At 36.3% G+C, this 17,166-nt stretch overlaps 1 protein-coding gene and 1 pseudogene across 1 annotated transcript; both read left to right on the top strand.

Moving 5' to 3' along the window:
- On the top strand, positions 1,379-2,398 carry LOC100520295 (annotated as a pseudogene).
- Positions 7,998-12,838, top strand: LOC100520481 (olfactory receptor-like protein OLF4). Its single transcript, XM_021085102.1, has 2 exons — positions 7,998-8,076; positions 12,093-12,838. Exons 1-2 carry the CDS (start codon positions 7,998-8,000, stop codon positions 12,836-12,838), a joined length of 825 nt encoding a protein of 274 aa, XP_020940761.1.

Raw genomic sequence — 17,166 nt, 5'->3', positions numbered from 1 at the left:
ATAAAGTTATCATTACATTTCCCTGGCACATATTTGTCCCTCCATTCTTATTTTCCCAGGGTATCAGTGAGACATAATCTGGATTGTATGGCACCAGAACAAAGCATTTCCTTCCTCACAGTCTCTCAGGACAACTGAGCTTATTAGATCTATTGCTTTCCATGTCCATTTAATTTCTCTCTCTTTCCCTCCCCCCACCTCTCTCTCTCTCTCACTCCTTTATATACAGGACAGAATATGACCAAACCAAAATGGACCCCCAAAATTACCTGTCTATGAGAAGCTTAAGGATAGGGATTTCTAGGTACCATTTCACCATAATTTATGAGAGAGTTAATATGATCAAACTTGTGTTCTATGTATTCAGATATTAAACAGTGTTGTGGTTAGAAGGATATGGAAGTAACACACACCAGGAGGCTATGATGTGCTATGGTGTGTATGTGTGTAAACTTTGTGGAGTGAGAACACTCCTCAGACTGGGGTATATGGGCTCATTTATTCTGAGGTCATGCCTATAATACAGGGAACTGGAACACAATCAACACATGGTACCAAGGAGGACATCTGTTTCATTGGACATAATTCTGTGGCAACCCTGTAATAAAGTTCAAAAGGTAATTTGTGTGAAGAGGAGATTCCCTGTGTCTTGAAATTTAAGCAGTACTGAGATCCCCTTTTTCTTCAAAATTCACAAACACCATGACTCATCACTCTCTCACTTTCTTATTATGCTCTCCACCCTAATATCATGTTTTGGCTTTGAACATCTCAAAGAATCATCTTCCTGAGGGCCTTTTCAGTGGCTATTCCTTCTGCCAGGCACACACTTCCCCACATATGCTCAGGTTTCTACCTTCTCATCCTTGAGGTCTCTGTTCACCTCTCACCTTATTTGACTGTCTTGCCACAACACCCAGCAAAACAGAATACATTATAGCCACACTCTGCTTTATACTTGCATTGGTTAGTTACTTCATAGCACCTGTTACCATCTGATGTACTTATGTAATTTTTTATATTTACTTGTATATTTTCACCATCATTAAATTGTAGCCATTTTTGTTTTTCCACTTGAAAATACTGACTAGACTAAGAAACAGTCTACACTGAGCATATGTCTCTCAAATTCATGAAAAAAATTCTCATTCAACTGTTGAGTATATAATCTCCTAAGAGAAATGCTGATTTTGGAGGAAGATTCCTAATCATAGATGAAACAGTGAAACCCCTGAGAGGAAACACGTCTTCACAGAAAATATTGAAGTTAATTCTTGACTGAAAAATATAAAATGTATCATCTCAACTATGAGAGTAATTCTCATTTCTATAAATCTAATCATGCTGTTTTTCCTTTTCTTGGTAGTCACCTCCACCCATGGACCCAGGCAAAAGCACAAAAACTTCCAAAATTCTTCTTCTGGGATTTTCAGAGGAACCAAAACTGCAGCCTCTCATATTTGGGCTTTTCCTCTCCATGTACCTGATCACTGTGCTTGGAAACCTGCTCATCATCCTGGCGGTCAGCTCAGACCCCCACCTCCACACACCCATGTACATCTTTCTTTCTAACCTGTCCTGTGTAGACATCTGTTTCACCTCCACCACCACCCCAAAGATGCTGTGAAACATCCAGATGCAGAGCAAATTTATCACCTATTCAGGCTGCATCACTCAGATATATTTTTTCACACTCTTTCTAGGGCTGGATGACTTCCTCCTGACCATGATGGCCTATGACCGGTTTGTAGCCATCTGCCACCCCCTGCATTACAGGGTCATCATGAACTCAAAGCTCTGTGGACTACTGGTCCTAGTTTCCTGGATCATGAGTGTTCTGCATTCCTTGTTGCAAATCTTCATGGTGTTGCAACTGTCCTTCTGCAAAGACTTGGAAATCCCTCACTTTTTCTATGAACTCAATCGGATGATCCAATCTGCCTGTTCTGACACATTTCTTAATAATATAGTGATGTATTTTGCAGTTGGGCTGCTTGGTGTTTCTCCCCTGGCTGGTATCCTTTACTCTTACTCAAAGATAGTTTCCTCCATACATGGAATCTCATCTTCTCAAGGGAAGTATAAGGCATTTTCCACCTGTGCATCTCACCTCTCAGTTGTCTCCTTATTTTACTGTACCTGCTTAGGAGTGTACCTCAGTTTTGCTTCTACTGACAGCTTACAGTTAAGTGCAGTTATCTCAGTGATGTACACTGTTGTCACACCCATGCTGAACCCCTTCATCTACAGTCTGAGGAACAAGGACATAAAGCGGGCTCTGAAGAGATTTTTTTGGGAAAAGTGTAAAAGGGCCATTTTTCCTATGGTGGGGAATTGCCACAATTGCAGTGATCAAACCCTCAGCATCAGAAATTGTAATCCTATGATAAGACTGTGAAAATAGGACTTAGCCCTTCTATGCATTTCTTGTAGTTTTAATTTCACCCTCTCTATTCAAATTAAGTAATTCAATTAAGATTTCTCATTCTTTAAATTCCCTTTGTTGATTTTCTTATTTTCAAAATTTATTCTCAGATTTGGACTGGAAATATTTGGTTATTTCCATTTACCAAGTGAGACAAAGTAGATATTTAAAGAATAATTTCTTATCAATAAATATCATACTGAATATTTTTTCTTTTATTTGACTAAAAGAATAATCATGGGTTGATCTATGCTATGAAAAATAACACTTGGCAACAAAGGCAATTTATAAAATTGTATAATACACCACAGATTTTTATTCATGTGTATATCAATCATTTGTGTATCAGCCTTAAGTGCGCTTCAAGAAAATGTAGTTTTTAGGATATAGCATTTTATAGACAGTCACTGGGTTTTATTATGCACGTTAGGACCCGGTTTTCTCTTTAGGTGCTAGGACCATGTTCTCTCATTCAGCTGCATGTCCACAGTACCAAACATAGTCCCTGTAAACAACTGATCATTAAATACAACATCCCAAGATGATTCTTCATTAAAAGACAACATTTAATAAATAGATGACCCTAATATGATCTTAGAGCCAGAGATGACCTTAAGTACAGTGGAGCAAGATTTTAAATCATTCAATATATCCCTATGCAAAAATATATTTTAATCATTTAAACATGAAGAATTTTTGTCAATCTGTAAGTATTGTTGTCCATGTGTTTATACATATGGATGAAGAATTCCTTGTCATTTTAAAATATTTTAAAAATTTTTATTATAGTTGATTAATACTGTTCGGTCAATTTCTGCTGTACAGCAGAGACCCAGTTTTATATATACATAAACTATGTATATAGTCTTTTTTCTCACTTTATCCTCCATCAAGTTCCATCACAAGTGACTAGATATAATTCTCTGTGCCACAGAGCAGAATCTCATTGCTTATCGCTCCAAATGTAATAGTTTGTATTTACTAGCCCCAAATTCCCAGTCCATCCCACTTCTTCCCCCTCCCCCTTGGCAACCACAATTCTGTTCTCCATGTCCATGAGTTTGTATATTTTCTGTAGATAGGTACATTTGTGCCATATATTGTAGTCCATATACAAGTGATATCATATGATATTTGTCCTTTTCTTTCAGACTGACTTCACTTATATGAGGATCTCTAGTTCTATCCATATTGCTGCAAATGGCATGATTTTGTTCTTTTTTATGGCTGAGTAGTATTACATTGTGTATATGTACTACACCTTCTTAACCCTTTCATCTGTTGATGTATATTTAGGTTGTTTCCATGTCTTGGCTGTTGTGAATAGTGCTAAATGAACATAAGGGTGCATGTATTTTTTTGAATGAAAATTTTGTCTGGATATATGCCCAGGAGTGGGATTGCTAGATCACATGATAATTCTATATTCAGCATGTGTTTAGGTGTTTTCCATAGTAGTTGTACCAATTTACATTCCCACCAACAGTGAAAGAAGGTTCCCTTTTCTCCATACCTTCTCTAGGTTTCATTATTTGTAGACTTATTAATTATGGCCATTCTGACTGGTGTAAGGTAGTACCTTGTAGTTTTGATTTGCTTTCTCTAATAATTAGTGATATTGAGCATTTTTTTCATTGAATTATCTTTCTATTTGTGTTAGAAAACTTCCAATACTCCTTATAGTTTGACCCTGCATTGCTCTAAATGGAGTATCTCCCTGTTTTAAAATGTATACATAACCTTTAAAGGAATAGTGAATTTAGTGAATTATCAATATCTTACATTTTATATCTCTTTGATGCTCATGAAGCTATTCGTCGCTATGGACATAGAATGACAAATGAGGCAGCTTAAATTCCTGGACAGTCGTATGACTCAAGGTCACCATCTATCTTATACAAACATGCATACCCTTTCAAACTCTCCTCCTTTCCTATAAGGGAGCCCTAGCATAGTTACTTTTTAATACAGTTGTCTGAAATAAACTTTATAACAGCATAACCATGAATGCTGTCTTCAAATATAAGAACAAATGCTGAGAATCAGCAGAAGCAGATTATTAAGCTTTGATTATTGAATTAGTTCTGCACCACTGCATAACACGCCTTCTTAAAGGCAGGCACTTTAACATAATATCTTTATTATCAAACGAGACTGTATGGTGAGAAGTTATTTGGAGTTCTGCTGGTCTCCTCTGGCTGTAGTCAACTGTACATAACTGGTGTCTAAGACTTATCTATGATATTTTGTGTGGTTGGGGTGACCTCTCTCTCTCTCTCTTTCTCTCTCTCTCTCTCTCTCACATGACTTCCTTTGTGTTTTCTCCCTCTTTTTAAATTGAAGTGTAATGGACATATAACATCGCATAAGTCTGTTATGTACAACCTAATGATTTGTTATTTGTGTGTATTGCAAAATAATCACCACACTAAGTCTGGGTAGCATCCATTCCCATACATAGTTACAATTTTTCTTGTGATGAGGAATTTTAAGATCTACTCTCTTGGCGATGTCTAAATATGCAATACAGGAGTTCCCGTCACGGCGCAGTGGTTAACGAATCCGACTAGGAACCCTGAGGTTGCAGGTTCGATCCCTGGCCTTGCTCAGTGGGTTAAGGATCCAGTGTTGCCATGAGTTGTGGTGTAGGTTGCAGACACGGCTCGGATCCCGCGTTGCTGTGGCTCTAGCGTAGGCAGGCGGCTATAGCTCCAATTAGACCCCTAGCCTGGGAACCTGCCACGAGAGTGGCCAAGAAATGGAAAATAAATAAATAAATAAATAAATATGCAATACAGTATTAAAGAGGTCTCAATCATATAGAATCAATTTACTCCATTTCTATATCTAGGATAATTTATTTCATGCAAAAATGAGCTTATCAAATATGAATTACTAATTTTACCATCAGTGTTCCTTTATCTCTATAGGACACTTTGGTTTCTTGTCATTTAAAGAATGTGTGACTCATCTACCTGTGTTCTACATATGACCTTAGCCATGCACATTTACACTTTTCTCATCATATTCTTCTTCCTTTTTTTTTTTTTTTTTTTTTTTTTTTTTTTTTTTTTTTTAGGGCTGCACCTGCAGTATATGGAAGTTCCCTGGGCTAGGGGTGGAATTAGAGGTGCAGTTGCCAGCCTATGCCACAGCCATAGCAACATGGGATCTGAGCTACATCTGCAACCTATGCCACATCTTGTATCCATGAAGACAGAGGTTCGATCAGTAGCCTCGCTCACTGGGTTGGGATCTGGCATTGCTGTGGGCTATGGTGTGGGTTGCAGATGCGGCATGGATCCTGAGTTGCTGTGGCTGTAGTGTAGGCTTATGGCTACAGCTCCAATTTGACCCCTAGCCTGGGAACTTCCATGTGCCACAGGTGCAGCCCTAAAAAGACAAAAGAGAAGTTATTTTGATCATCATTTTGGAATATATATATGTGTATATATATATATATAATATATATATTAGATCATTACATTTTACACCTTAAACTTACACAATGCTATATAGGTCAATTACATCTCAATGGACCTGGAAAAAAATAAAATAAAATGTACCATCTGTAGAAATAAAGGAGCCCCATAAATATGAGTATATACTGCCTGACTCTATTTGTACACAATTCACTACAGTGCAAAATAATCTTTTATGTTTTGTATGTAATGGTGAACAGTTTAATTTCCCTAAGGCTCAGTAAACTTATTTATGAACATAATGTAGGATACTAAGCAGCATTTCTGATTGATGTGTGGAGAAATAAAGCAAATGTGTGGAAATACTTTGTCGAGTCTGATTAAAATGTCCAAGAATAAGGTGCATGTGTTTGTGTGTGTGTGTGTGCCTGTGTTGCATACATTTTCTTTACTAAATATGCTGATACATACAAACACATTTACATTGCTATCTTTTATGTTTCCTGGAAAACTGAAAGGAAGTTAGAGGGTTAAAAAATAGAATGAAATTTTAATTAATATGAAATAGAAGGACTGTAGAAATTTAAACATAGTTTAAAGTAGAACAGATGAACTTAAGATTAATAATGAATTAATTTTACTATATTAATTTGTCACAGGCTTCAAAACCAGAAACATATTTCAATTTATATAATGGAAAGTTCTCTGTGTCAGCAAATGGACCAAATATCTCTAAATTGACTTTAGTTTATACTTCTACCTCAGGTGAAATATCAACACAAAACCGCTATAACTAAGGAAAGCTAAATGACTGAATTAAGTTGAAATTCATTTTCCTCAAACTAAATTTTATTGTATATATATCATTATGGGATTTTTACTTCTACTGAACTAAATTACAACAATATCTATTTTAAATGTTGGGGAAAAGGATACGTTGGGAGGTTGGGATTGGCATATACACACGACTATATACAAAATTGATGAGTAACAAGGACCTACTGTATAGCACAGGGAAATATACTCAATATTTGTGATAGCCTGTATGGGAAAAGAATCTGAACAATTGATTAAAAAAACTGATTCACTTTGTTGTACAGTTAAAACTAAGACAACATTGTAAGTCAACTATACTCCAAGAAAATTTTTTAAAATAAAACAAATTTATGCTCTTACTTTTCTGGATGTCAGAAGCCTGAAATTGTTTTTATTGAACTAAAGTAATGACATCAGCATGGCTGAGTTCCTCCTGGAGGATGGACAGAATCTTTTTTTCTTTCTTTCCTTTTCCAGTTTCTAGGGGTCATCTGCATTGCTTGGCTAAGAGCCACATCATCAAGTTAGCAGTTTACATTTTCAAATCTCTCTGGGACTCCAACTCTAATTCACCTCTCATCCACATTTAGAGGATTATTGTGACTAAGTTAGTCACACCTTGGTAACCACAGCTAATCTTAAAATTAGATTACTATAAACTTTATTCCATATGCTGTATAAAATGTCCCTTAAAGTCCCTTAGACATAGACTATACATTCAAAAGTTATAGAAATTAAGATATGGACATCTTTGGTGGGGGCTCTCATTCTCTCATTCTGCCATTACAAAGGCTTTTTAAAAAGTAGATGATTTGAGGTGATTCAATGGCCTTTGCATTAAAGAGCTGGACACAATGTATCAGAGCCTCTGGAATAAATGCACACAGTTTTTGTTCAAAGCTTCATATGAAGATGGTTTTTGGTAGAAAAAAAATGTAAACCTATGGACACAGTAATCTATAAAATGACTACACCTAGCTCACTCAAAATGTTTTCCCCAATTCAGTACCTTCACCAACATCACCACCCAGAAACCTCTTGGCTCACCAGGCAGGATGTCCTGAATTAGATGTTGCATTGGAACCAGCATCTGGGTGACTGGTATGCACAGTGGAGTGGGGAAGGTGCTGGTCCAGAAGAGGTCTACTCATTTTCTCACTGTTGATATTTGGAGGCAGGATCGTTGTGTTGGATCCTGTCTTGTGCATAGATTTTTAGCGATATGCTTTCAACATGACAAAATATCACTCAGGGCAAAGACAACTCTAGTTAAGAGCCACTGATTCACAGTTTTAAAATTAGAAGAAACTTGACAGAATTCCAATAAACGTCCTATGCCTTACTCAGATTATAACTGGCAGATCACTAATCCCAAGAACCCCATCTCTGCAAAGGAAAGCGGAATTCATAGTAGTACTGCCTCGGAGAACAGATTTTTTTCCTAAAGTTAAAAAAACCTAGAAGGTGCTAAGATCTAAATATCTCTTATAATTAACAAATATTTTCTAATGAGGGACAAGATACCTGCTCTTAACTTGTATTGGAATTATGAAATTCCTAATTGTATCTGCAAAATTGTTATGAATCCAAGCAGTGTGCTGCCAAAGGTTTTATGTTCAAGGGACAATGGAAACTCACTTCTGGAAGATGGGGGTAGTCTCTTAGGGGCTGTGACCCACTAGATCTGAAATAAAAGTTTTAACTAAGGAATAACCCCCACACACACCACCCCTTGGCTAAAAAGGCAGCTGCAAGTCTTTTCAGCTATGCTCACCTCCTACCACTTCTCTTTTAATAATGTAGCATCTATGCACCCTATGCCCAAGCCAGCAGCCCTGCTAATTGTGTTCCCAGCATTGCTTATCAGTTCTGCTTCTGTAACCTTGCTTGCTCAGTTTCTTAGGGAGGAATACTGTCTGCTCGGGGAAGGGGGGAGGTCCGGGATGCTTACATGGGAAAATCAAGACCTTGTAATGTATAAAAGTTGCTAAGAGGAGTTCCTGTTATGGCTCAGGGGTTAACAAATCTGACTAGGAATGATGAGGTTGCAAGTTCAATCCCTGGCCTTGCTCAGTGGGTTAAGGATCCAGTGTTGCCAAGAGCTGTGGTGTAGGTCTCGGATCCCAAGTTGCTGTGGCTCTGGCTACGGCTCCAATTTGACCCCTAGCCTGGGAACCTCCATATGCCGTGGGAGCGACCCAAGAAATGGAAAAAGACAAAGAAAAAAAAAAAAAAACAGTTGCTGAGAGCAAAGACCTGGTGCTCAGACTCTGGAGGTGACTCCTCTGAGCCCATACCCATGCTGAATAAATCTTGCTTTTCCATATCTCCAAGTGTCATTTGTCTCCTTCCAATACCACAGTTTTTGCAGTTTCCGCAACAGATCCAGTGCTTGACTAGGGACCAAATCCAGATAGAATCCCAATCATGGGCTCTAAAGAAAAGTTGAAGTCAGGGTTGGGACATTAATGTCTATTCCTCTGGAACACAGAAGAGGTCAAGGGGTGAAATAATAAACACTGAATTCATCTGGCTTGTACCACTGTCCCCTAGACACAGAAAATGAGCAGGAAAATTTTTCTCTCTGTCCAGACCAGTGTCCCTCAGGAAATCAATTATTAGAGGTAGTAGTAACAAGAGGGAAACATGCTAATTATCAGAGATAAGAAGCTGTGAATATCCCCTCTGCTGCAATGTCTCAACCTGAGCAACCGTGGACTGGTTAGGATATAATTGCTGCTTTTTCAGTCATAACTCTGGATGGAGGAACAAAGCTTGGTTTAATTCCACCATCTTCTCTGGAAACAGAACTTCTCTCTCCAACATCAATCATCCAAGATGAATTTATGTTGAGACCTTCCTCTCGGAGACTTCACCCAGGTGGGTCAATGAGCCCAATAAATACTACAGGATCAAGTCACTGGGGGTGATAACCAAGAACTATTTACCTGAGTTCACCTGAGAGCTAGTCCAGACTAAATTGGAGCCAATATAACTGTGGGGTTTTTTATTAATTACTTAATGTATTAGTTTTTGATGCCAACTATAGAGTGAATATGAACACAGCAATGCAAAGATCAATGTTGACTGTTAAATGACAGACATGGGAGCCCAATTAGAATAGGGAATGGAGGTATAAATGCTTCCAGTAAAAGTAGAACCTAAGGCCAATGACCTTTGCAGTTAACTGGTAGAGTAATAGGGTATTAGCTGTGGTGGATGTAGAGATGAAAGTTTTTTTTTTTTTTTAACTTGGAGCATGTTTGACTATGATGTGAATATCCAGACCAAGGAATGATGACAAATATTTCCTTGCAACAACAGTTCATGAGACATATATTTCACAGTAACTCCTCTCTACAGCATTAAAGTGAAAAAAAAAATTTACTGCGTGAAGAAGCTAATGAGCTAACTTTGTAATTATTTCATTTCGTATGACTGAATTTATTTGTAGGTTAGCTAGCCAATTACTTTCTCTATCAAAAAAGTAGAGACATGCCAGTTCAGTTCCTTTTGTATAGTGATTCCAGCCTGCTTTTATTTCTGTTTTTCTTTTTGCCTTTTAGGGATGCAGCTGCTACATGTGGAAGTTCCCAGGATATGGGTCAAATTGGAGCTGCAGCTGCCAGCCTGTGCTGCAGGCACAGGAATGCAAGATCTGAGCTGTGTTTGTGATCTATACCACAGCTCAAGGCAATGCCGCAGGAATTTTTAACCCACTGAGTGAAGCCAGGGATGGAATCCACATCAGATTAGATACTAGTAGGGTTCTTAACATTCTGAGCAACAATGGGAACTCCTATTCCTATTTTTGATTATATTCTTTCAAACAAAAAATTGGGATATTTCCCTCAAATTTGTGGTTTTACATTATTTATTAATGTATACAGATATTTTTACAGAATGTCTGAGAGTTTATAAATTTGGGGAGGTAAACTCTGTGTCAGTCATCTTGTGCTCTCTCTGTGCTGTAATTTTTTTATCTGAATGATCAGTGTTGTTATTTAAATATTCTTTACTTGCCAATCCTTGCTTTAAACAGAAATGAAAATGAATGTTCTTCTGCCTATGTGATGCTAATAAATCATGCTTTATGTGTATTTCCAAATACTTTTTCCTTCTCTTATCCCTTAGTGTTTGATTTATTCTATTGTGATCAGATCTATTTATGAAAGTTGCATCATGTTCAACCCCTATCTGGAAGGCATTCTTCTTTACCTTTGACCAATGATCACCTTAGCTTTTGTACTCATATTTGAATCCATATGTCTCTATGTAAGAGGAAAATATAAGTTAGATACTGTTTAGTCCACACACATTTTAAAAGACTTTCTCTCATATTCTTTTATGTCCAAATCTTGGGTAATCTATAAGTGAATTAGTGATCCACACTGACTTCATTAAATTATATATATTATGATATATATATTTCATTATATGTAAATACTATATCTCTTTTCTTTTAGAAATCTGTATTTGATTTTCATTCAATTTTGTTTCATATAGTTTTTTTTTAATATTGAATAGTCCAAAGTGCAACAGATATCTAATATGGAAAAGGGATCCCCTTTGCACTGCATTTTCAGCAATAGCAGGGGATCAGCTCATTTGTCAACATTCTCTGAATCCACATTTCCTCACTGCTGATTTCCATTGCTAGACCTGATTTTTCTTGGACTGAAGCATCTTAAACAAATATTTCACTCAGGACATTTGCACTAGGTGTTCCTTCACAAGACACACTTCCCAGGTATGCTCATGGCCAAGGACCTCTCTACATTGAGGTTTCTGTTCAAATGTCATCTGGTTGGCAAGTCTTGCCCCAACATGCATTAAAAGTGCTACCATTTTACCCAATACTTTACACCTGCTTTATTTTTCTTATAACACCTACATTGTATATAATTTTTATTTGCTTATATTCTGTCTTCATAACTGGATTTTAGGAGCATTTATTTTTCAGCACCCTATACTCTCTGCATAAATGGTACCTGGAACCTTGCCACAATTCATTTTTTTTTTTTGCAAATGCATAAAATAAGTTCTCATCAAACTGTTAATACATGACATCTTGGGGAAAATACTGACAGGTAGAATGGTTGCTAACTAGAGCTGACACAGCAGTTTCCCTAAAGAGCACAAAATCCATGAACAGAATATTGAAATTAATTTTTATGGCAATATATAAATGGTAATATTTTAATAATGAGATAATGCTCATTTATGTGAAAATTGGTCATATTATTTTCCTCTTTCTTAGTATTTACCATACCACATGGCACCAAGGAATCAAACAGGAATTTCAGAAATTCTTCTTATGTGATTTATGGATGAATCAGAATTGCAACCTATCATATTTATTCTTTTCCTCTCCATGTACCTGATCACAGTGTTTGGGAACCTGCTCATCATCCTGGTCGTCAGCTCAGATTCACACCTCCACAGTCCCATGTACTTCTTCCTCTCCAACCTGTCATTTGTAGACATCTGTTTCACCTCCACCACCATCCCAAAGATGCTGTGGAACATCCAGACGCAGAGCAAAGTTATCCCCTTTGAAGGCTGCATCATCCAGATGTATTTTTTCATACTCTTTGCAGGACTGGACAGCCTAATCCTGACTGTGATGGCCTATGACAGATTTGTAGCCATTTGTCACCCCTTGCACTACACAGTCATTATGAATCTCTGGTTCTGTCTACTGCTGGTTCTGGTGTCCTGGATCATAAGTGCCCTGCATTCCTTATTAGAAAGCTTAATGGTGTTGCGACTGTCCTTCTGTCCAGTCTTAGAAATATCCCACTTTTTCTGTGAACTCAATCAGATGATCCAACTTGCCAGTTCTGACACCTTTCTCAATAACCTGGTGATGTATTTTGGATCTGTGTTGCTGGCTGGTACTTCCCTTACTGGTATCCTTTACTCTTATTCAAAGATAGTTTCCTCCATACATGCCATCTCATGTTCTCAAGGGAAGTATAAAGCATTTTCCACCTGTGCATCACACCTCTCAGTTGTTTCCTTATTTTATTGTACAAGCTTAGGAGTGTACCTTAGCTCTGCTGCTACCCACAGCTCACACTCAAGTGTAACAACCTCGGTGATGTACACTGTGGTCACCCCCATGCTGAACCCCTTCATCTACAGTTTGAGAAATAAGGACTTAAGGCTCTGAAAATACTCTATAGAAAGGTAACTGTAAAAGGTCCTCTTGTTCTGGTGCTTAGGAAGTGTCCTTGAATGTAAGCTCAAACAGCTTTTGATCAAACTGTGGAAGTAGAGCTCCCAATTCTAATTTTCTTGGAATTTCATTTTAATTCCAACTTCTCTACACAATTTATGTAACTCACTTTTAAGTTTTGTGAATTTTCTAGTATCCAAGAGTTTTCCACATTCCTTTTTCCAAATGGGATTCCCAACCTTGGATGTGAAGTGTTTGTAAATTCCTCTTTATTTCAAGGGAATACAAGGATCTTTTAAGAATTTTTTTTCTCAAATGAAATATATCATACTGAGTATTTTTTCTCTTGTTTTAATAGTCAGGAGCTGAACTGTGGTGGGGGAGAATTCCTCTTAGCAATCACAGCTACTTATAAAACATTGTTACAGAGAAAAATCTGAGACCTCCTTTTCTCACTCTTGTGAATATCATTTTGCATATCACTACCTTAATTTCTCTCCCTGATAGTACAAAATTTAACGTACTTGTCGTTATCACATGGTTTTTTTTCCTGCTCATTAGGTTCTCTGTTCTTCTACACAACTTATGTCATCTATGTGTCTACCATAATTATAGGCAAAAATTGATAATAAAATATATGTCTCCAAGTGCAATCCACAGAGAAAGAAAAATGTTTCAAAAGTGGATATAATATGGCTTTAGATTATTATTATTAATCCCCAGTATGATGAAGCAAAATATTGAATCATGCATTTATTACTATGCAACTTTTTCTGGCAGCTCATCTAATCATTGTAATATGGGATATTAGTGTCTGTTTGCAAGCTGCACTCATTGAGCTGAAGGACTGGAAACAAGTTTTGCTTTTATTAAATTATTTTATGATTTTTTTTGAAAAATTCCAATATTTACAGAAAATATTATTGCTTCAATTTCCCCAAGTGGAATATCTCCTATCATTCAATGTTTTGTCATAATCAATAAGGGGGCAGCAAATGAGCAAGACAAATATCATCCACTACATATCATCCTCATAATCAAAGGAAAACTCATTAGAAAGCTCAGCTTCCCGTTTAAGTGTGTGATCCAGGGTCACAGGTGTGTACAAACAGATATGTCCTTTCAAACTCTCCATGCGACCTCAAAGGACCTCAATAGATTCATCTCTTTTTCTTTTTTCTTTTTTTTTTTTTTTTTGGCCATGCCTGGGTCATGTAAAACTTCCAGTGTCAGGGTTTGAGCCCACACCACAACAGTGACCCAAGCCACTGCAATGACAATGCTAGATACACAGAACTCCTTTTATTTATTTATTTTTGGGTCACTTTTTCATAGAGTTATATGAAATACACTTGAAAAACATTGCTTATGAATATATCAGAAAAATGCCTAGAACATAACAATCAGATGATTAAAATTGCCCCCAGTTCTGTCCAATTTGATTATTTTAACAGTTATTGTTACATGTACTTTTATGAAATAAAATTATTTAAGATAACATCTTTCTTATCAGGTGGGATCACATAGTGGAGACTTGTTCTGCAGGACCTCTCATGAGTCAGTCTCTCTATTGAGTTTCTAAGGATAATCCATGAAGTTTTATGAGGCTGTACTGCTCTCCTGACTTGAGCCAACATTTGCCATTTGAGTCCTTTAATCTGTGTAGACTAACCTTCTAATGTGCATGGAAAATGAGTTTATTAAAAGTTAATTACTCTAAATCCTACTAATTCAATATCCACACATAAAACTTTTTGTTTTTTCCCTAGTTGGAAGAAACATCTCCCACCCCTGTTAGGTGTAACTCAGCTCCCTGTGCTCCTGACACTTGCATACAGGCCAGAATTTTTTAATTCCAATATATTTATTAAAGCATAATTACATATAATAAACTGTGCCAAGCAAAGTCCATTGGGGAAGGAGGAAGAATTGGGAGCGTGGGAATAATATATACACTACTGTATAAAATAAATGATTGACAAGAACCTACTGTGTAGCACAGGAAAATCTACTCAATAGTTTGTAATAACCCATATAGGAAAATAATGGATATAGTTAGTATATTTGTAATAAACTATGTGGGAAAATATTTGTATGTATGACATTCATTTTTCTATACACCTAAAATGAATACAATATTGTAAGTCAACTATACTTCAATAAAATTAAATTTTAAAAAAAAGTGTAAAATTTGAAGAACTTAAAGGTGATAAAAACTAAAAACTATATATAACTGGTTCCATGTATATATAACTGGAAAAAGGATATGAAAGATTTACTGCTTGATTATATAAAGGTTATACATGTAATCCCCATAGATTCTGTTCCTTACTTCTGAGGGTAATGTGGAATTATATACATAACTTCTGAAGGATGCTGTGTGAAGAACTGAAATCTGTAAAAACACATGTACAAGTCAAAGAATATATTAAAGGGTAAAAGAAAGTGTATATATGTGTGTGCATTAATTTTATATATTTTTTCTCTCTTAAATAGACACACACACATACATGTACATGAAAACAGACTCATTTATAATACCATCTTTTAGGTTAAAGGAAAACTTTACCAAAAATTGGATATTAAAGAAATGAAAATGAAGAATGTTTGAATTAGCACAAAATTTAAGGAGTGTAGAAATTTAGACAAAAAATTTAAAGTAGAATATAGAACCCTAATTTGATAGGAATTACTACTGCTATGTTAAGTCCTCAGAATAGAACCATCAATTCTATTGATGGTTCTATCTAATGGATGGCCAACAAGCACATGAAACAATGTTCAACATCCCTGATTATTAGAGTAAGGCAAATCAAAACTACCATGAGATACCACTTCACACCAGTCAGAATGGCCATCATTAATAAGTCCACAAATAACAAATTCTAGAGGGGGTGTGGAGAAAAGGGAACCTTCCTGCACTGTTGGTGGGAATGTAACCTGGTACAACTACTATGGAGAACAGTATGGAGGTATCTTAGAAAACTATATATAGAACTTCCATATGACCCAGCAATCCAATTCTTGGGCATATATCTGGACAAAAGTTTCCTTAAAAAAGACACAGGCACCTCATGTTCATGCAGCACTATTCACAATTAGCCAAGACATGAAATCAACCTAAATGTCCATTGACAGATGATTGGATTAGGAAGATGTAGTCTATATACACAATGGAATACTATTCAGCCATAAAAAGAACAAACTAATGCCATTTTCAGCCACATGAATGGAACTAGAGACTCTCATACTGTGTGAAATAGGTCAGAAAGAGAAAGATATACCATCTGATATCACTTATATCTGGAAGCTAATATATTGCTCAAATGAACCTTTCCACAGAAAAGAAAATCATGGACTTGGAGAATAGACTTATCATTGTCAGGGGTGGCGGTGGGGGTAAGGAGTGGGAGGGACTGGGAGCTTGGTGTTAATAGATGCATACTATTGCCTTCAGAATGGATTAGCAATGAGATCATGCTGTGTAGCACTGGGAACTATGTCTAGTCACTTATGATGGAGCATGATAATGTGAGAAAAAAGAATGTATGCATGTATGTGTAACTGCGTCACCATGCTGTACAGTAGAAAAAAAATAAAAGAGAAAAAACAGCAATCATGAGAGGAAAGTACAAATGTAAAATATTGAAAATGCATTTGAAATTAAGAGACCAGCAACCCAAAGCAATTTTGTATATGTAGATACTGCTATATTAAAATGTAATGGGAAGAGAAAACCAAAAAACTACAATAGACACACTTTTACACACACACACACACATACACACCAAAAGCAAACCAAATATAACACTAAAGATCATCATCAAATACAAGGAAATTGTCCAACAATAACAAATGCAAAAAAATAAGAAAATTGCAGTTAATATAAATATATATATGATTAAATTGAATTTAAATGGATTAAATCTTCCAACCAAAAGATGTAAATATAAAAAATACTCATATATATACTTTAAAATAAAAACTGTTACAAGAGAGACAGAAGGGCACAACGTAATGATAAAAGGAACAATCCGAGAAGATTTAACAATTGTAAATATATATGCACACAACATAGGAGCACTTCAATACATGTAAGGCAAATACTAACAGCCATAAAATGAGAAAGCGGCAGAAACACAATAATAGTGGGGGAAATGAACACCCCTCTTATAGAAATGGACAGACCATCCATATAGAAAATCAACAAGGAAACAGAGGCCTTAAAAGACACATTAGACCAGATACACTTAACAGATATTTACAGAATATTCTATAGAAAGAAGAATATATATTCTTCTCAAGTGCACATGGAACATTCT

Source organism: Sus scrofa, chromosome 2 (assembly GCF_000003025.6).
Source record: "Sus scrofa isolate TJ Tabasco breed Duroc chromosome 2, Sscrofa11.1, whole genome shotgun sequence".
NCBI lineage: Eukaryota > Metazoa > Chordata > Mammalia > Artiodactyla > Suidae > Sus > Sus scrofa.
The sequence above is the reverse complement of the archived record's forward strand: the minus strand, read 5'-3'. Positions and strand labels throughout refer to the sequence as shown.